The following is an 18,827-nucleotide window of genomic DNA, read 5'->3' on the forward strand; positions in this document are numbered from 1 at the left end:
TTTCAAAAGTTGTTTCCACGTAGCACAAATGTTTTTGTAAATTTATGTCTTAGAATAAGGAATTCAGTCAAATGGAATTTTCAACAGCTCAAAGCATAAAGACTAGTATTAAATAGTTGATCGTTGAATCGTTTAGTCGACTAATGAGAAAAAAACACTTAATGGTAGATCTCTACCAAAAAGCTTGACAATACTTCTTCCTTGAACTTAGGTTTGTAATTTCTATTAACGCTATGTTAAAATTACATTAAAAGCAAATTAAGTTAGATCTCATGTATTTCAAATTTTAAAACTGAATGTTCTTGAGCGTCCTTTTGTTCTCTAAACACCGCACTCCGCCAATTATCCAAGAGAAAGATCTCTATAAACACTGTCTAGTGTTGGACTTTGTTTATATAGAGGAAGAATTTCTTTTTGTTAAAGCAACCATAGGATTGCAGGAATGTCGTCTTGAGCTATATGTAACAGAGGAAGAAAAACCTTCGCTTGACGTTTTTCGCTGCGCTTTTACTCTGAAAATCTTGAAGAAAAACTTTATAAAACCTCGTCGTAGCTCCATGTTAAATAAAGCGTAAATGAAGGGATTTAGGGCCGAATTTACTGACGTCAACAAGTAAATGAATGTGACGTCAACAAACTCAAATGCGATTTTATTGCGCACGCTCCATCTATAAAACTCCTTTTGTGACCAAAAAGTGACCAAAAGTATAATGAAGAATGGAAGCCAGCATATGATGAATGCGCCAACAACGATTGCAAGTGTTTTTCCAGCTTTGAATTCACGCAGAAAATGAACGGTCGTTAGAGAATTACGTCTTGATGTTGCAACAACTGCTTTGGCTTGTCTGTAAGCAATACTGAAGACAATACCTGAAATAATAACCAATCAAGTTTCTTTATTTGGGGGACGTTGTGAGATTTGCAATACTTCAAGTAAGTACGTGTGAAGAGGTTATTCAAACATTATATCTGATGTATCATGTTTAATTAGCAATGACTTAAAACATGTTTACGGTCACAGACTCTTACCATAGGACACAAGAATAATAAGAAGAGGTAAAAAGAATCCAATAGCTGCTGCCACAGTGTAATACACACGGTCACCTTTCTGACAAGAGAATTTCATAAATATATGCTTTTTGCCAGGATGTGTCCAATTCAAAACTGCTAATAAGGCTACCAAAATAGAACCGCACCACACCAACGCTATCAAGAGACACGCTTTTGTCTTTGTTATCATCTCACGGTAGTGGAATGGACACGAGATTGCAATTGCGCGGTCGATGCTGATGAGGACTAGATTCCAAATGGATGCGCAGTTGCATACGATGTCTGCGATTATCCATGATGTACACAACTCGATCCCATGACACCATTTCTTGTTGTGCGTCATCTGGTCTATCTGTAAAAGGTAGACGAACTAAGATTTCTGTATACGCTAGTTGTATGTTAAGACACGTCAATATCTATCAATTAAAGCCTCGTCATTAGAAAAAATATTTGTGACTTATATAATATTTCAAAGCTTGCCTTCAAAGGTAGTGTAATAAGTCCAACCAAAACATCAGATACTGCTAGAGAGATAACGAAATAATTGGTCACCGTTCGTAACTTTTCGTATGTCACAACCGTACCAATGACGAGAAAATTTCCAAACAATGTGAACACCATTACAGCACTGAGAAACACGGAATGGGCTATCATTTCGCCTTCTGTTTCTTTATCACAAAGCTCAGTGTTTGTTGGTGCTGTGACATTACTGCTGACATTCGACATTTTCTTTTCTTTTTTTCTTGATAATGTCTCGAAGTGTTTATAGTTTATTCGTCTGTCGGCCACATCTAGCTATATCCGCAAAGAAAGCAACAAATGAAAAATTGAAACTCTTTTTCACACCATCTCTCAAGTTACTTTGTCATCAATAATTAAGATCAGTTTTACGTAAATTAGTTAATGTTTTGTGGTGAAACTGTTGAAGCCGATAAGTTTGATGAACCATTGTTACTTGACAGCTTAGCTTTCATCCATAAAATTTTACAGCAAATCCTTTATTTATTTATGTTATTGCCGTGAGATTTTTTTACATTTTTTAAATAATTATTTTGCCTTCAGCGTACATCAGTGTATGTCGACAGATGGGAATTTTGGGGCTCGTCCTTTTCATTACTCCTGCTGTAAATTTTGTGAGTTTTATGCAGTTCTTTGTACATTGAAATAACTTTCATAGCCTATATATTGATACTAAAAGAATGATAACTTTAACACCCTCTGTGTCATTTTGTGCGAGTCAAGCCGCAATATTCATTTAAAGAATAACATGACACTGACAGCAACACGTAAAATTGGAACAACTATAAATTCGTTCCCAGTCTTCTATGTATCACATCGCTTCTTAATTGCGCTAAACGTAAAATTGGAAATAATTTTTGTGGTTTTTTTTAAAAAATTGCAAGAAAAGACCATCCGTACGTCTATTGTTCGTTGTCAGTATGTATTGAAAAATAAAAGTTTTCTTGTATTGTTCGTAAGTTTGCTCAATTCTGTTCATTATTTTTCAATCACAGCCATTTTCTCATTTCAACACGTTCAGTCGTTTTTGAGAAAATTTAACGTTTGATTTTGATTGCAATGTAATCGTTTCATCCAACAAGTTCAACCTCTCTTAAATATTTTAAAGCTTTTATTACAGTTGACACTTTTCGGTCGTTAGGAATAATCCAGGTAGAATTTATGCATGTTGAAGTGATGAAATTGTAACAGCTGCTCAAAGATTTTGAAATGCAGCAAACGCTTTTTACGATTTTCTTTTGTGGACATGTAGTTCACTCATTTCGCCAAGAAAACCGCTTTAACATCGTCTTTCATGTTACTTATATTAGCTTAGCGATAAAAAGCAAACACTAGCAATAGATAATTCATTTTATTCATTATTCGTATTCAAACAGATATCTAACATTTAATTGTTGAACTGATGTATAAACAGACTTATGAAAAATTGGCTCTGTTCAAGTGTTGATTTTTTCATTTAGAAATAAAGAAAAAGAAAACAAGAGCTTCTCAACTTAATCCTCTCTACCAAGGTCGTGAATAACTGCACAAAATATTTGTCCATTTCCTGATTTGCCTTCCTCGTTTAGTTCAAAACTAATGCTACTATCTAGATACATCCACACACACTATCTCGAATACAATTGAAAATTATTTTTAAATTCTGAGCATAATTCTAATTTTGCTGTTCATTTGTAATTTAGTCAATACATTTAGCTAGCTTAAGAAAGGAAAATGAAGTAATGCCTTAAATAAAGTACCTGCAAGAAGTTAAACAATTTTTTTAAGTTGTCTTCGGTATAAATCAAAGAAAGTAATCGGTTTTTTATTGATATTTGCTACTTCTAATAACGTTGATATAATGACAACAAAAAATCGCTTTTCTTTAAACGACATTAAAGGCTTACTTAGTACCATAAAATTTCCATGCTTCTTTGGTTTATGAGTTTTCTACTCCGAACGTCGATGAACTTATACAAACACTTGCAAAATAATTTATACTGGGATTAAATTTCACGCTGCGGTATCTTTAAAAAGTTGCTACGATCGACAGATTATCTTTGCATTAACATTCATGAAATTTCGCAAGACTTTTTAATAGAAATAAAAAACGCTGAAATAAAAGTAAGATGAAAGTCCCTTCCTTACCTTAGATCATGAGTTCAACTCCTATTTCTACATCGTATTCTATACAGCCTGGTTTTCATTGCATTCATAGAGCATAGTTTGATTTACCTGATAGGAAATATGCAATGAGCTAATCAGAATTGAAAGCAAATGTGTCTTAATGAGATAGCTCAACGTAAATCAATCAATCGAGCTTGAATATTTTATAGTTTATGAATATGTATTCCATGTTGTGATAAAATAAACCTTTTGAGAAACATGAAAAATAATTCAATAGAAAAATGCATGAGTAAAAGCAAATTTTGATTCTTTTGTTGATGTTGCTAGCTTTTGTGAAACAGTAATTAATTTGTACGAATCGTGTACGGACGGACGATTAAAGCAAACGAAATATTTTTTAAAGAAGCATCGTAACACAGAGATATCTATAAATGGAATAATTATAAAGCAACACTGTTACCATAGTAATGATGGATAATAGGCGAGGAAGTTCTACACCTGGAAAATGGCACGCCTCAAATATTCAATAAAGCAACATGATTCGCTGATTTTCCTCATCCAGTTCATTTCAACCAATAAAACACATTCAAATTAAAATACGCAGAGTTAAAATAAATTTACGAAGTACTTTATCAATTAAAATTATGTTGTTGTATGCAATTCATTTTCGCCGACACATTTAAAAAATTACATCCAATGAGAAATCGAAAAATTCTTTCTATTTTCTGTCACCTTTTCGTTCCAGATTAATCAACCTTACATGAAGTACAACATAGAAAGTTGATAAATGAAATTTTGCTGCTTACCCACCTTGATTCTTTGTAACAAGTATTAAAGATGGCAAAAAGACCAAAAGAGCGCGCTATTTTGTTTTAAGCAAGACAAAAACTTTATACGGTAGCCGAATACGACATGATGGTTCGTTTAGAAGACGTGCCGTTAAAACCAATCGCAAAATGGAAGCGAAATAAGCGGAACTACGAAACCGTTGATGATAAAGATTCAAGTAACGAAGAGGATAATTTCTATTTATCAGATGGTTATGTCTCACTTGACTCGGATGACGAAGAAATTCGAAGAAGAGAGTATCGTTATAGACGTCAACGATGGCATAGTTGCAAGTCCTGGTGTTTGAGGTTTGTATAACTTTAAATTATTCATTGTATGTGTACCATTGTTTGAGCTATTAGCTGTGTACTAAAGTACGCAGTTATCGAGACTGCTGCAGTTTATTAGACACCTTAGACGCTGACTTAAACCCTAAAATCCTCAGCAGAAACGAGCCAGCACTTCACATTTAAGCGTTTCAGGTGTCCGCTAAACTGCAGTCTAGCCCCCACTTACCTCACCTCATTTATATAGATGTTTTTCAAAACTCTGTGGAAATGGTGAATTTAAGGCGAGAACAGTTCATATTGGAAAATCGGTGATGTTTTTTTTTGATCCCATGTGTATTACTGACTTCAAACCATAACTTAACAATATTCAAAAATGTTTGCATTCCTACAGACTCAGCGGCAAGAGTTCCCTGCAAATGTTATTCGAAATCAAAAGTACAGCATCATCACTTTTATACCTTTGGTAGGATTGCAAATTGTTAATGAAAATGTTAACATTTATTGAGAGTGTAAAACAGGAGTTCGGCATCTTTGTTTAGCTTGGAGAGTGCATGGGAAATAAATTAAAAGTTGGCTTTAAAAGCAATTGGCAATGAATAGTTTAAGTATTCTTTATTAATGCTAAACCACCTTATTTATTTTTAGCTTTTATGAATGCTTTATGTTTGTGAGAATGTATTATGCTTCTTAAAATTACCATTACAGGAAAATGTATATGGTTTTTCTATTTTCAAGGTGCTATACAATCAATTCAAGTTCTTTCTCAATCTCTACTTCCTGCTTGTTGCCAGTTCACAATTCATTCCAGATCTGAGAATTGGAAAGTTATACACATATTGGGGACCTTTGGTACGTTTAATTGATATTTATTCCAAAGCCATCATCAGAGAATAAGGATTAATATATTGATTAATATATATATAAGGATTAATATGTTGAATTGATATCATTGAATGATAAAAATGTTTAAATTACTGAATGTACTGTAGTCTTTGTTGAATAGAAACTGCTTTCTACTATAAGTCACAAGCTTACCTTTCTTGGTCCGATGATTTGATGATATGTTTGATAAATCACTCATTTTCATCGTGTACGCTTTAGATGTTTGTCTTGTTTGTGACGATGTGTCGGGAAGCATTCGATGATTTCATAAGATTTTTGAGAGATAAAGAAGTCAACTCTCAGATGTATAAAAAACTTACCAAAAAAGGTAAAATGAGAAATCAAAGCAATGAAGAGGTAGATCCATTTGCTTATTACAATCTATGTGTTTCTCAGGTATTTTAGAAGTACACAGCTCACGTATACAAGTCTCGGACATTATAATTGTTGAAAAGGTACTCTTGTGTTTGTATATGTTTAACGTTATAGCATCTACTAAAGTAGTTGAAAGTTTTTTTTTCATCACTGGCGTTATATTTTTTTTAGAATCAAAGAATACCAGCGGATATGATATTTCTACGAACGACTGAAAAGAATGGTTAGTTGACAGTTTATGGTGACGAAAAATGGTGAAATGTTGGTGATGGAGATGATGAATCTTTGTGTTTTAGGGTCGTGTTTTATAAGAACAGATCAACTTGACGGTGAAACTGATTGGAAATTACGTATTGCTCTTCCAGCATGCCAAAGTCTTCATTCCGATTATGTAAGAGTTAAATTTAAGCTAGCGATATTTGTTTTGTTTTACATAAGTTCTGGTTATTCTACATCACCAGAGATATCTTTGGTATTTTTAAGGATCTCTTCAGCATAAACGCGTTTATACATGTTGAAAAACCACAGAAAGATATCCACTCGTTTGTTGGCACTATGGTTCGGGTAAAATATGACTTTTGCTGCTGTCTTACGAGACTTTTTATCTGTTCAAAGCTTTTTTACGGAGTAAGTATTCAATGCTTTATAGAAAGTTGAAAGCGAAGGTGAAGATCCAGTGAATATTGAAAATACGTTGTGGGCGAACACTGTTGTTGCTACAGGTATAGTTCTCTTAACGTTGGCTATCTTAAAGATGAAGAATTTCGTTATTAGGGCCGTCACTGAAGCGTTAATTGAAAAGGTGTGTATCAATGTACTCAGTTGCGGTTGACTGGTTTCTTTTGAAAGACAGTTCGAAAAACGTCTTTCAATGTAAATAACTCTGACACAGCTCAATATATGAATGATTAAACACAGCTGTAGTTAACGTTGTACTGAGTTAAGACTCTGTTTCGAAAGAAAATTCATGTTGATATGACGAAAATCAATGTTCATATTAAGTTTAATCTCTAAGACTATAACTTTAATCAACAGGGAATTTTTTTGCATGGATGAAAAGAAATTGTTTTTTATTCTGAGCACAGCACCTCTGAAAATCTTTCCTGTTTCAGGAACCGCTGTTGGTATCGTTGTTTATACTGGTCGCGAAACCAGAAGTTCCATGAATACAACGTCTCCTAGCAGTAAGGTGAGATGTCACTTTACGCAAACTATACATTTAAAAAAAACTTGAGCGGCGAGAATTCACAGCAGTTACACATCAGGGATCGATTGCACGAAGCAGGAATGACGTCAACCATGATATCGGGATTTTTTCAAAATTTTATCATACGAAAAAGGTTGTTTTCTTTGAACTGACGTTCTGTTTTTTTAAATTGTTCAGATGAAATTATAGAATTTATCCATTTAGGAGGTTTCTTTTCGAAAAAAATGCTTTCTAGTGGACAGCTCTTCTCATGGGTTTTCTACAACCGACTCCGGATATTAAAACTTTCCAGGGAGTGTCCGATCATCCTTGTTATAAGTTTTAGAAAAATGTTATGAATGAAAAAAACAGAGCTGAAATTCCATAAGCAAAAAATCCCGTTTTCTATTTATTGCGTGAAAGATAATAGAAATGGATGAAACATGTTTGGGGCTAGGGTCAGGCCTTAAATTATACGAGAAGTTAAAAACTTTGCCATATTCTTGGATATTATAGTTTATTCAATGAGAAGCAAAACGAAAGATAAAATTCAAAAGCGAAAAAACCCCATTTTCGGTCCATGCTTCCCGATACCTTCTTAAGCGCAAGGCACTAGAACGCCGCATGTTAACGTTTCGGTAGGAGATTTCGGCCCTCCAGGCTATCCTACTTGGGAGATGCAACAGCAAGCTTTCGTCCATCAGACCCCGAGATCACCTGCGATAGGCTTTGCTCGGGGTACGCAGGGAGAGTGCGGTCGCCACCGAAGTGTGGGCCCCTAAGCCACTGCATACTACGTCGCACCCAGCTTCCACTGCTAGTTGACATCTACTATATGAAGAAAATTTATCTGAAAATTTCATGCTGAGCGAGCTCTGAAATTGGTGTTTGTATATGCGTTTAGCAAATTTTCAATCATATATTTTGGCGCTCTTTGTCTTCTTAAGCTTGTTTTGACAAATGCATATCAAACTCATCTACACTTTGTTACGACCCTCGTAATATTCGCGCCAGCGTTAGAAATAATAGTTTTATTCAATACGTTTTTATTTGCCATGACGCCAAAGGATGCCTTCCTCATGATACACGAAGTCAAACTGAAATCGAAGTTAATGAGACGTTAAATTAATATACCCATTAAAAATATATATAAGGTTAATTTAAATCATAAGGGAGTGCTTGTTTGAAACTTTGCACTATCCTTTGATCCCTAGTTTTGGTCGTAATGATTTGAACATGGCTCTTTTTCAAGGTTGGCTTGCTGGATATTGAAGTGAACAACTTGACGAAGGTTCTTTTCATTGCCACGATGATTTTGTCTATTGTATTGATTTCCGTCAAGGTGAGCCATCACGAAATCCTCACTATATAATTAAACGTCATGTAATAAAATATTTATTTGATAATAATTTGTGCTGTTGTTTTACCTTATTTAATGTAATACACGTTTATTGCTCACTTCATTTTTTCAATGCTAATTGCAGGGGGGGGGGTGTGCTGAGAACTCTTTGTGTGCCCCTGGCATTATCAATCCCTTATACAACGAAGAAAATTTTTTCAAAAATCTAATATAATACACAACAGTTCTTAAAAGCCACTTGTATAGAAGAGTTATTTACTAGCTATATTGTTATATTTACCTTTCAAAGTACGCAAACTGTGTTTGGTTTGATTTTAATCTTCGATTCGGGCCCCTAAAGAAATGCTCATTCGTTCTTATTCCTAAATTGTTCACTTTGTACGAAATAAAATAACAGTCGAAGGACTGGCATTATTCATACATATCGCGTTAGATTTTTTTCAAACGTTAATAGTGATTGACTGTAAAGAGGTCTGTAAAGCAAATATAAATTAAAATTACTGTATTTTAAAGGATTTGCTATGTAAAAACGTTTTGATGTATCTTACTTGTTTGTATTGCAGGGGTTTGACGGTCCTTGGTATCGCTATTTCTTTCGATTTGTTCTCTTGTTTTCTTATATCATTCCGTTGAGGTGGGTTTTGATATCAACTTTTATGAGAATAATTATAGACTATGTTTGCCAGTTATATACCAGTGGGAATGTTATCGCTACATAACCCTTTCTGTAGCTGTATAGTAGATCTGTAACATTTACCCACATAAAAAGGTTGAAAGCTGAGTATGGAGTTAAAAGAAACATTTTATGACAACTTCTAAGTGTTGAAACATCAACAAACAAGCGTTATCAACATTAAGTTTTTTTCAAACAATCAAAAACGGAAAGTTGTTGTACGTTGGGGGCGAGCGTCCTTCTATATAGATTTCGTGGATGAGTAATAAGTCGTCACCAAGGTTTGCTATGATTTGTACTTCTTTAATGGGAAGATATTTTAGTTAAAAAGCAGTTGATATGTCCTTTTGGGTTTTTTGCTTCGCTTATTGCAAATGTTGTGTAATTTAAATAATGAGGAATATTTTCAAAATGTTTGTTGAGATATGTAAACGTCGTTGTGTTGTGATGAAAAAATTTCATTTCTTTGTATTTTGTTGTACAGTTTACGTGTCAGCCTTGATCTGGGAAAAGTCGTTTACTCGTGGATGATAACACGTGATCAAGAGATGCCTGGCACGGTCGTGCGTTCTAGTACCATACCAGAAGAACTGGGTAGAGTTGCGTATCTATTAACGGATAAAACTGGAACGCTCACTCAAAATGAAATGGTAAGTGACAGGTTTTTTGTTTATGGAATAGTTTGCATTAAGTTATTGTGCTGTGTCAGGATATGGTTGTAGTGATGGTGGTTGTGGGTGGGAGAGAGTGATCTGTTCACAAACATCAGTGAAAATTATAGTGCGTGGTCAGGATGGGTTTTAGTGGGGGTGAGAGTGACCTGTTCACAAATGTCAGTGGAAATTATAGTGCAGGGTCAGGATAAGTTTTGGTGGGGGAGAGTGACCTGTTCATAAACATCAGTGGAAATTATTGTGTGAGGTCATGATGTGTTTTATTGGGGGAGAGAGTGAACTGTTCCCAACAGCAGTGGAAATATTGTGCAGGGTCAGGATGTGGTTAGATCTGGGTGGGGGGGTGCTGACTTGTCTACAAACATCAATGAAAATATAATTGCATATGAAACATTACAATGCAAACTCATTGATTAATAAATTTAAACTTGTAGCTTTGTATTGGTTGTGGGGAAAAACTTTTTCGTTTTTAGTCATTCATTTTGTCATTCTTTTTGGGTTGAAAATGTTGTCTTTGAAAAAGATCATTGTCAAATGATTGTGATAAATATTTCTTTTAAAGAGCCATTTGAAAAAAAACTGTCTTTTCTATTTTTAACAAGCAACTTTCTCATAAAAGATTATTCAATAATTTTAGTCTTTTGTATGGTTAAACCTTCACAAATCATGAAATATTTGTGAAATATGAATAGTACTTGTTTGTAAACGTGGTTTATTCCTCATTTGATTCTGAAGATGACTACCGCTAAGGTTGTTGAAACCTCAGTCAACAACAACAAAAACAATTCTTCTCAGGACTATACCAACCTGGACGATCTACATTTACAAACATGTAACGATACTCCCGGGTTCAAACCATTTACTTTATTATGAATAGTACTCATACATTTAAACAAATACATTTCTGTGCTGCAATAGCTTGTCCTTGTTCATAGTGAAGCTTTCCTTTTTGCTTTACAAATATCCAATTGTAAAGTGAAAGATATGTACAAAGTTCAACAAAAATCTCCTCATTTTACAAATTTTTATTCAAATCAAAGTTACAAATGCAATATGGTTGACAATGAATTTTCGCAAAGATTGTGCAAGTTACATTCAGATAACATCACATTTAAAATTGAATGCTCATACCACAGAACTGAATATGTCATAAAAAAATAGCTATCACTAATAATTCTAAAAAGTACAAAGCAGATTGGAAAGTTTGTAAACTACACGGCAAGTCACCAACTATTCAAAATTTTCATGGATGTAAGCCTTGTTTTCTCAAAATTGTGCCCTAGACGACTTGGGTACATAGAACAAATTTTCCAGTCTGGACTATAAACAAGTGATTATTAAGTTATGATTGGATTAAATTATTTAGATTAACTCTTTAACTAAATCTATGTGCTATATAAAAAAGATGTCTGAAAAATACCTTAAAGTCCATTTGACCAAAAAGACTTTTGCTAATTAAACAATACTGTTCACATCACAATTTGGATGCTGCTTGTGTTGGTGGGTGTTAGATCAGTGCTAGTGGTTTGGTCTGTTGTTGTTGTTGTTGCAGGTTCTGGTGGATTTTGTGTATAGGCTGGTGGTTCTCCATTTTCATTTTCTGGTAGTGGTCCATTTTCATTTTCTGGTGGCTCAGTGGTTGTTGCATTGATAGGAATGGTTTGACTACTTAGTGATGCTTCGTTTATTCCATTTTCTTCATTGGAATATGCTGGAGGTGGACCTAGTAAATCACAGCCTTCTCCATTTTCTGAGTTATGGGTGTTTGGAGCTTGGGCTGGGATAGGAGAATATGGTGGTGGCATTCCACGAGTTGTATTTTGGTATTCACGTTGAAGTTCATCTTCTGATACTATTGGAACTGTTGCTACGCATTGTACACGCCTACGGATGATGAAATAACGTTGCCGACGACTGGAGTAGCAATATGTCATGAGCAGTATTTTTATAATAACAAAAATAATGGCAGCGACAACAATGCCAGCAGTTCCAGCTGTACCTATGCCACTATCCTCCTTATTATAATCTTGATATCCAGAATCTTCATTTTCTATATAAAATAACAAGATTTCAGAAAAAGCCAAATTAGGATATTTAAGAAAAGATAAAATTCATGCTATGTTCATGTTCAGAATCAAGTGAATGTTATAACTTACCATAAACTGGAGCTTTTGTCTCAGCTAAATAAAGAAAAATTAAGTTTCATTGAATATTTTCATAGGAAATTAAAAATTGCAAACATAAATAAAAAATTGTGGCTATCACCTGCTTACAAAAGTTGGGTAGTCAAAGAGAACACAGGATTTGTTATAATAGACAACAATGGTGCATATTTTAATACAAAATGACAACGACCAAGGGTGAGGTCATTACGTCATGTTTATATATTGCGTTAGTATTAAAATTGAAGAAACGATTCGTCTTTTCAATACGTAATGTACCTAGAGACTATTACTTATTTTTATTTACTTTGATTGAACTTTGACTAGTTTTTATTGAAGTAAAACGCCATAACTTTACTCACTTTTGACATATTCTATGTTTCGGGCGGCTGTTGGGCAAGTTTGACATCGATTATTTTCACAGCATTGACCGTAAGGGCATTCATATTTGTATGTACATGATTTTGTTCTTGGTGAAGAAGTTGTGAAAATATAACTCAAACATTTCCACGAACTCTGACATGTACCATCTTTACAACATTTGCTCTGCGTACAGTCGTAGTTAGTATAACATGTTTCTTTCAACTCACAATAAGACTTGTCTTGGCATTCGTTGTTCAAGCAACACTCAGAATATCCACAATCCCAATTTCCATCACAATATGGGTATGAGCTTTTTCTTTGCAAATCGCGCATAGTTTTCTGCATTTCACATATCGCGTCGCCATCACTTTCAACGCAAACATTGTCTTTACAACAGGCAGAAAGACAATCCTTGTATGAGTTGCAACTCGACGAAAAAGCCTTCGAGATAAATACAATAGAAATTAAAAGCTTTAGCCACAATTCTTTGCTCATACTTGTTTGTATCATTCAATAAGCAAACACTTTCGTCTAAATTTAATTTGAACGACGACCTTCTTCCTCGTTCCTCGTCCAGTTGGCAATAATATTTACAGTCCAATGAACATTTTATGATGTCATTCATTTATTTATGTAAATGAATGAAATTTGGTTTCCCATAAAGAAAAGAACAAGCCATATTTACTTTGGTTCGTTAATAGGTTTTCAAGCGATTACATCTTGGCACTGTTTCTTTTGGTACAGATTCGATGGATGAAGTAAGCGTCTTACTATCCTTTATTTAGAGTTTTAAACTCATTCTGTGTTCCCATAACAACATATGGTATAAATTTCTGTTTTCTACCACCCCACCCACCCCCCCCCACTCATTTCTAAATTTCTAACGACATCATAAAACATGAATGCTGATTCTTACATTATTTCATCAAAGGTTGTGAGTTATCTTCAAACAGCCACCGCAACAACGACGACTTCCACAGCGACCATAAAAAAATCAGGACAGTCTAAAGTAAGTATTGCCATGCATTTTTGGTTTAACAACATCAAACAATCTGAAGACTGCTATTGGATGTTCTTGTCGTAAAATATTGTTTACTTTGGTTGCTGATTTCATTAGCGGATGTAGGATTTCAATCAGGGAGGGGGGTGGCTTATATAATAACATTTTCATTTACAAGCTATTATTCCAGTTCACAAACTGGAAAGTTTGTGAACTACGCCCCCTAGATCAAATTGTATATAAATTTTTGCGCGCCCGACTTTCGTTTTTGTGTGTTTTTGTGCCCCCGAAATGCGAGTTTTGTGCTGTATTTTTTGTTTGAAATATCTTATTTTTTGAAAGTTTGTGCGCGTACGCGCGCTCTTAGCCAAAAATTACGCAATCGAGATCTCAGGTGCGCCACGCAATACAAGCTTTCTAATCGAAGCTCAGAAAGAGGTGCGCACTTCCTGCACTCCTTCTTTGGATCTATCCCTGGATTTTTCGTCAAAATAGATTACTTGATATTATTATATTGTGTGATTCCAGTCTATTTGTATGTCATTTCCGTCTGCAATGGAAGAGATTTTTGTTATTGATGTTCGTTTGAGGTTGGATTTAACACGAACGTGTTAATTATATTTTCTATGTTGTTTTCGTATGTGTTTGTTTTTGTTAGGTTCGTCGGACGGTCGTTACTCGAGTTTATGAAGCCGTCAAAGCTTTGGCGTTGTGTCATAATGTCACTCCAGTGCGCAAAGGAGAAGGGAATGGGGAGAGTTCACCAAACCACGTGAAAGAGAACGAGACAACAGTTGATAATGATGATGACAGTGGTACAATTGATGATTTCACGTATCAAGCATCTAGTCCAGATGAGGTCGGTTTAATTTTTCCTTTCATGGCGATCATAATAAAAAATAGTTTATTTGTTTTCATTTACTGTTGTTAGGTTGCCCTTGTCTCTTGGACAGAAACTGTTGGCTTGAGTTTAATACGGCGTGACTTAAATTCACTTACACTTCGATCACCTCACGGTGAAATTATGCAATATGATATTTTACAAATTTTTCCTTTCACTTCGGAATCAAAGCGAATGGGGATAATTGTTAAGGTTTCCACACTTAATAATTCTTCATTTTTGCAAATTTTAATTTTTCTTTGATTCCGCATCTACAGTTTTTTCTTCGTGCATTTTTTCGTTGCACTAATTTTTTTGTGTAGGACCATCAGACGGGCGAAATTACGTTTTATCTTAAAGGTGCAGATATTGTGATGGCGAACATTGTGCAGTACAACGATTGGCTTGAAGAGGAGGTTCGACGCTGTTGAACATGTAAGTACAACGAAGAACCGACTTAAGTGTTTTTTTTTATCAAACGTGTAGTGTGGAAACATGGCTAGAGAGGGTCTCAGAACTTTGGTTGTGTCTAAGAAAGTTCTCTCTGACGAACAGTATCATGATTTTGAGGTAAAAAATGAAGTAAAAAAAGACTTACGCACACGCACACGCCTGTACGTAATGTCATGAAAATGTTCTAAACATTTCAGTACCGCTACGGACAAGCTAAAGTCAGTTTGACTGAACGAGCAGCAAAGGTTGGTTCATGTTGATCAATCATTGAATTCACAAGAGCAACGCCATGAAAAGTACCAGCTAAAAAGATTAATGTCCTTTAGTCATAGCTTATGTTTGAAAGTTCATAAAACTATACTGTGATCAAGATGTCTTGCATTGGCAAGCTTGATATGATATTTACAATCAATGGTTTTCACGTTTTCGTTAAGAATTACGTTTTATTTTTCCTTATTTCATAGCTCAGTGCTGTTCAAAGTAGTTTAGAGAACGATATGGAATTACTTTGTCTTACTGGTGTTGAGGATAAGTTACAGGTATGGAGGCAGTGATTTTATATTCAGTTAACTTCGTCTATTTTAGTGTTGTTTTCTTTAATTTACAGATTGATGTTCGACCAACACTTGAGCTTCTAAGAAATGCAGGAGTAAAAGTTTGTAGTATTTTCATGGCTTTATGTTTACAATGTTTTGTGATATATTGCCTTTTTTTGAATATATATATTTCATGTTGTTTGGTCTGAACTTATGAATGATACTCACAAGTAATTACATAAATATGTTTAAGATTTGGATGCTGACTGGAGATAAACTTGAAACTGCTACATGCATTGCGCAGAGCTCTCGACTGGTTTCAAAATCTCAGACTATCCATACTTTTAAACAGGTATATGCTCATTTTGTGTTGATATTTTTTCACTGCCATTTAGTTGTTTATAAACTTTCACGATCGTTAAAATTTTGAATTATAAAAATCACATGCGTCATGTCAACTGCTCACAAGGTTAAAGATCGTAGCGAAGCGCATTTGGAACTCAACTCATTTCGACGTAAACATGACTGCGCTTTGGTGATCAAGGGTGATTCATTAGAGGTAGCTATGACAATTGGAGTTATGTTATTGAGAAATGGGTTGGTGATTTCTTTGTCGTGTTGTTCATTTGAAAAAAGTGAATCGTTATAAGCTTGCCAATTTCGTGTCGGCTAGTGAATATAGAAAATGTTGTTTTTGAAAATCTGATATTCGTAAAGTCGCTGGGTATTGTTTGTTTTAGACATGCTTGAGACATTATGAACTAGAATTTATGGAATTGGCTTGTCGTTGTCCCGCTGTGGTTTGTTGTCGTTGTTCACCTCAACAAAAAGCAGATATTGTTACACTTCTTCAAACTTACACCAAGAAACGAACATGCGCAATAGGTAGGTGCTGCGTGAACATGCGCAGTAGTTAGGTGCTGCATGAACATGCGCAGTAGTTAGTTGCTGCATGAACATTTGAAGTAGTTAGGTGCTGCATGAACATTTGAAGTAGTTAGGTGCTGCATGAACATGCGCAGAAGTTAGTTGCTGCATGAACATGCGCAGAAGTTATTTGCTGCATGAGCATGCGCAGAAGTTAGTTGCTGCATGAACTTGCGCAATATATAGATATTGTAACAAGCCATTCGTAAAAGACATTGTATGAAAATCTGCCGTGTGTTGGAAGTTCGAACGTCTTTGTTTAGGTGATGGTGGTAATGACGTCAGTATGATCAAGCTGCAAACGTTGGAGTGGGTATTGAGGGAAAGGTAGGACGTTTAATCGTGTTTTTCTCTAAGTAAAATATTCACTGATTAGATTATCAACAAATAATTTTATTAAAGTAAATGGTTTGAACCCGGGAGTATCGTTTCATGTTTATAAATGTAGATCGTCCAGGTTGGTATAGTCCTGAGAAGGACTGTTTTAGAAGGACAACCTTAGCGGTAGTCATCTTCAGAGTCAGAGTTAGGTGTGATGTTTTTAGTTGTAGTGTTTGGGTGTCAATTGTACACACAATACAATGACGTAAGAACCAGATAACAAATACGGCTAACCTGACGTTTACTCCTCATTTGACTCTGAAGATGACTACCGCTAAGGTTGTCGAAACGTCAGTCAACAACAACAAAAACAGTCCTTCTCAGGACTATACCAACCTGGACGATCTACATTTACAAACATATAAATAATTATTTATTAATATTTATTTTTTGATTGGATTATTCATTGATTGGATTATTCATTGATTGGATTTTCCTCTTTTTCTGGATTCATTCAGGAAGGTCGCCAGGCTTCTCTTGCTGCTGATTTCCATTACTCAGTTTAAATATCTTGGCAGGTTGCTGGTATGGCATGGTCGAAATAGGTAGAGTTGTGATTAATATGTGCTAATCACGGTGTTTATTTGTGTTTTATAAAAATTACCATTGTCTATATCATATTCTATTTTAATTCAGTTACAAAAGGTCGGCAGCCCTGAGTCAATTTGTTATCCATAGAGGTCTTATTATATCTATTATGCAGGTAATACCTATGCGATTTTATATGTCTGAAGCATACTTTAAGTATTTAGCTTTGCAAACATGGCCATATTTTTTATGTCGTTAGGCTGTATTTTCGAGCGTCTTTTATTTTGCATCGATCGCTCTCTATCAAGGTTACCTTATGGTTGGGTAAGTAATTGTTATTCTTATTTATAAATACCTTCGGTGAAGAAACATTGAACAATGTTTGTTTTAAAGTTACTCAACTCTGTACACGATGTTTCCTGTCTTCTCATTGGTTCTCGATGAAGATGTCCCGGATGAAATAGCCCTTAGATTTCCCGAGCTTTACAAAGATTTGTCGAAGGTGCGATGATGATTTCTGACTTGAAACATTTCCAATTGTTTACGAAAACCTCTATCGTACTTCAAAAACGATAAAGGAGAATCGTGTTTAATCTCTTCTTTCTAGGGTCGTTCTTTGTCCTACAAGACGTTTTTTATTTGGATATGGATCAGTATATATCAAGGTGGTATTATAATGTTTGGTGGTATATTGTTATTCGAAGACGATTTCATTCATGTTGTTGCCATAACCTTCACATCTCTTATCCTCACCGAACTTTTAATGGTTGCTCTCACTATACGAACATGGCATTGGTTGATGGTGGCGGCTGAAGTGTTTAGTCTTTCCGTCTATATAGCGACTTTGGCTCTATTTAAAAAGTACTTTGGTAAGTTTTCGAAGCTCTACGTACGCAAAATATTTTTCACGTGAGTTTAGTGCTTTCTTTCTTCATCAATTGTGCTTTCTTTCTTCATCAATTGTGCTATCAACAGATGTTATTACTCAGTTTAGTTTAATCCTGAGAAGAGCTGTTGGTGTTGGTATAGCTTGGGCATGAGTAAACATTAGTAAACATCAACACCAACAGACCTTCTCTTTACCTCGATAACCTGATCCATCATAATCTTCAAAAATGTAAAGATACTCCTGCGTTCAAACCATTTACCTCTGTATTTTCTATCGTTAGATGAGCGATTTTTGGTCTCGTTGAACTTTGTCTGGAAGGTGTCTGTAATAACTTTGGTCAGCTGTCTGCCGTTGTACATCCTGAAGTTTTTACGCCGAAAATACGCGCCGCCTAGCTATTCCAAACTTTCTTGATGTGTGTGAAGAGCACATTGTTTGTTTTTCTAATATGTGAAATAAAGTGCTGGAAATAAAACCAGCCGAGTTAGAAACTGCGGCAAGGTCAGTTTTGAATGTTTCTTCGCATCTGGGGGTGAGATAAGCAATTATCATATCCAATGTAAAGTGTAAACATTTTTCACATTTATTTATTGTCAACTCTCTCTTGCAAAGAGTCATGATGTATTTACTATTAGTTGTAGCATATCATTTGAAATCATAGTACAATTTGTTTAGTTGAATGTCAAATCAGTAGGCAATATGATATCCATCGTATTTTGTCTATACAAGTGTTTGTGTGTGTGTTGTTTTTTTGTTTTCCTTTGG

The 18,827-nt window shown here is 34.9% G+C and overlaps 3 protein-coding genes and 1 long non-coding RNA gene across 5 annotated transcripts; 1 reads left to right on the forward strand and 3 right to left on the reverse strand.

Moving 5' to 3' along the window:
• Window positions 1-197: 197 nt before the first annotated feature.
• LOC124437095 (tyramine/octopamine receptor-like) lies at window positions 198-1,818 on the reverse strand. The gene is made up of 3 exons (XM_046987116.1): window positions 1,513-1,818; window positions 1,030-1,402; window positions 198-870 (listed from the first exon to the last, which is right to left on the reverse strand). The coding sequence occupies exons 1-3, from the start codon at window positions 1,774-1,776 to the stop codon at window positions 392-394; spliced, it is 1,116 nt and encodes a 371-aa protein (XP_046843072.1). The 5' UTR covers window positions 1,777-1,818; the 3' UTR covers window positions 198-391.
• On the forward strand, window positions 1,332-18,790 carry LOC124436795 (probable phospholipid-transporting ATPase IIA). The gene is given in 36 exon segments (XM_046986764.1): window positions 1,332-1,411; window positions 3,030-4,811; window positions 5,038-5,101; window positions 5,185-5,256; window positions 5,529-5,642; window positions 5,895-6,003; window positions 6,072-6,130; window positions 6,222-6,273; window positions 6,347-6,441; window positions 6,534-6,614; window positions 6,700-6,772; window positions 7,163-7,239; window positions 8,489-8,578; window positions 9,160-9,230; window positions 9,754-9,919; window positions 13,170-13,226; window positions 13,400-13,477; window positions 14,127-14,327; window positions 14,400-14,561; window positions 14,672-14,764; window positions 14,835-14,918; window positions 14,999-15,046; window positions 15,266-15,340; window positions 15,409-15,456; window positions 15,591-15,689; window positions 15,807-15,896; window positions 16,078-16,222; window positions 16,528-16,551; window positions 16,554-16,591; window positions 17,104-17,135; window positions 17,137-17,190; window positions 17,282-17,348; window positions 17,433-17,497; window positions 17,567-17,675; window positions 17,781-18,042; window positions 18,343-18,790. Coding segments are annotated over 35 exon segments (3,312 nt in total). The 5' UTR covers window positions 1,332-1,411; window positions 3,030-4,587; the 3' UTR covers window positions 18,477-18,790.
• LOC124436799 lies at window positions 8,241-9,212 on the reverse strand. 2 transcript variants are annotated; one of them, XR_006945491.1, is made up of 2 exons: window positions 9,145-9,212; window positions 8,241-8,600 (listed from the first exon to the last, which is right to left on the reverse strand). It is a non-coding gene; the product is annotated as an uncharacterized LOC124436799 (long non-coding RNA). The 2 variants fall into 2 exon arrangements; XR_006945492.1 differs by lacking the exon at window positions 9,145-9,212 and adding an exon at window positions 8,877-8,972.
• On the reverse strand, window positions 10,951-13,251 carry LOC124436798. Its single transcript, XM_046986772.1, has 3 exons — window positions 12,468-13,251; window positions 12,100-12,123; window positions 10,951-11,993 (listed from the first exon to the last, which is right to left on the reverse strand). The coding sequence occupies exons 1-3, from the start codon at window positions 12,976-12,978 to the stop codon at window positions 11,413-11,415; spliced, it is 1,116 nt and encodes a 371-aa protein (XP_046842728.1). The 5' UTR covers window positions 12,979-13,251; the 3' UTR covers window positions 10,951-11,412.
• Window positions 18,791-18,827: the final 37 nt, after the last annotated feature.

This window comes from Xenia sp. Carnegie-2017, unplaced genomic scaffold (assembly GCF_021976095.1).
Source record: "Xenia sp. Carnegie-2017 unplaced genomic scaffold, XeniaSp_v1 HiC_scaffold_16, whole genome shotgun sequence".
Taxonomy (NCBI): domain Eukaryota; kingdom Metazoa; phylum Cnidaria; class Anthozoa; order Malacalcyonacea; family Xeniidae; genus Xenia; species Xenia sp. Carnegie-2017.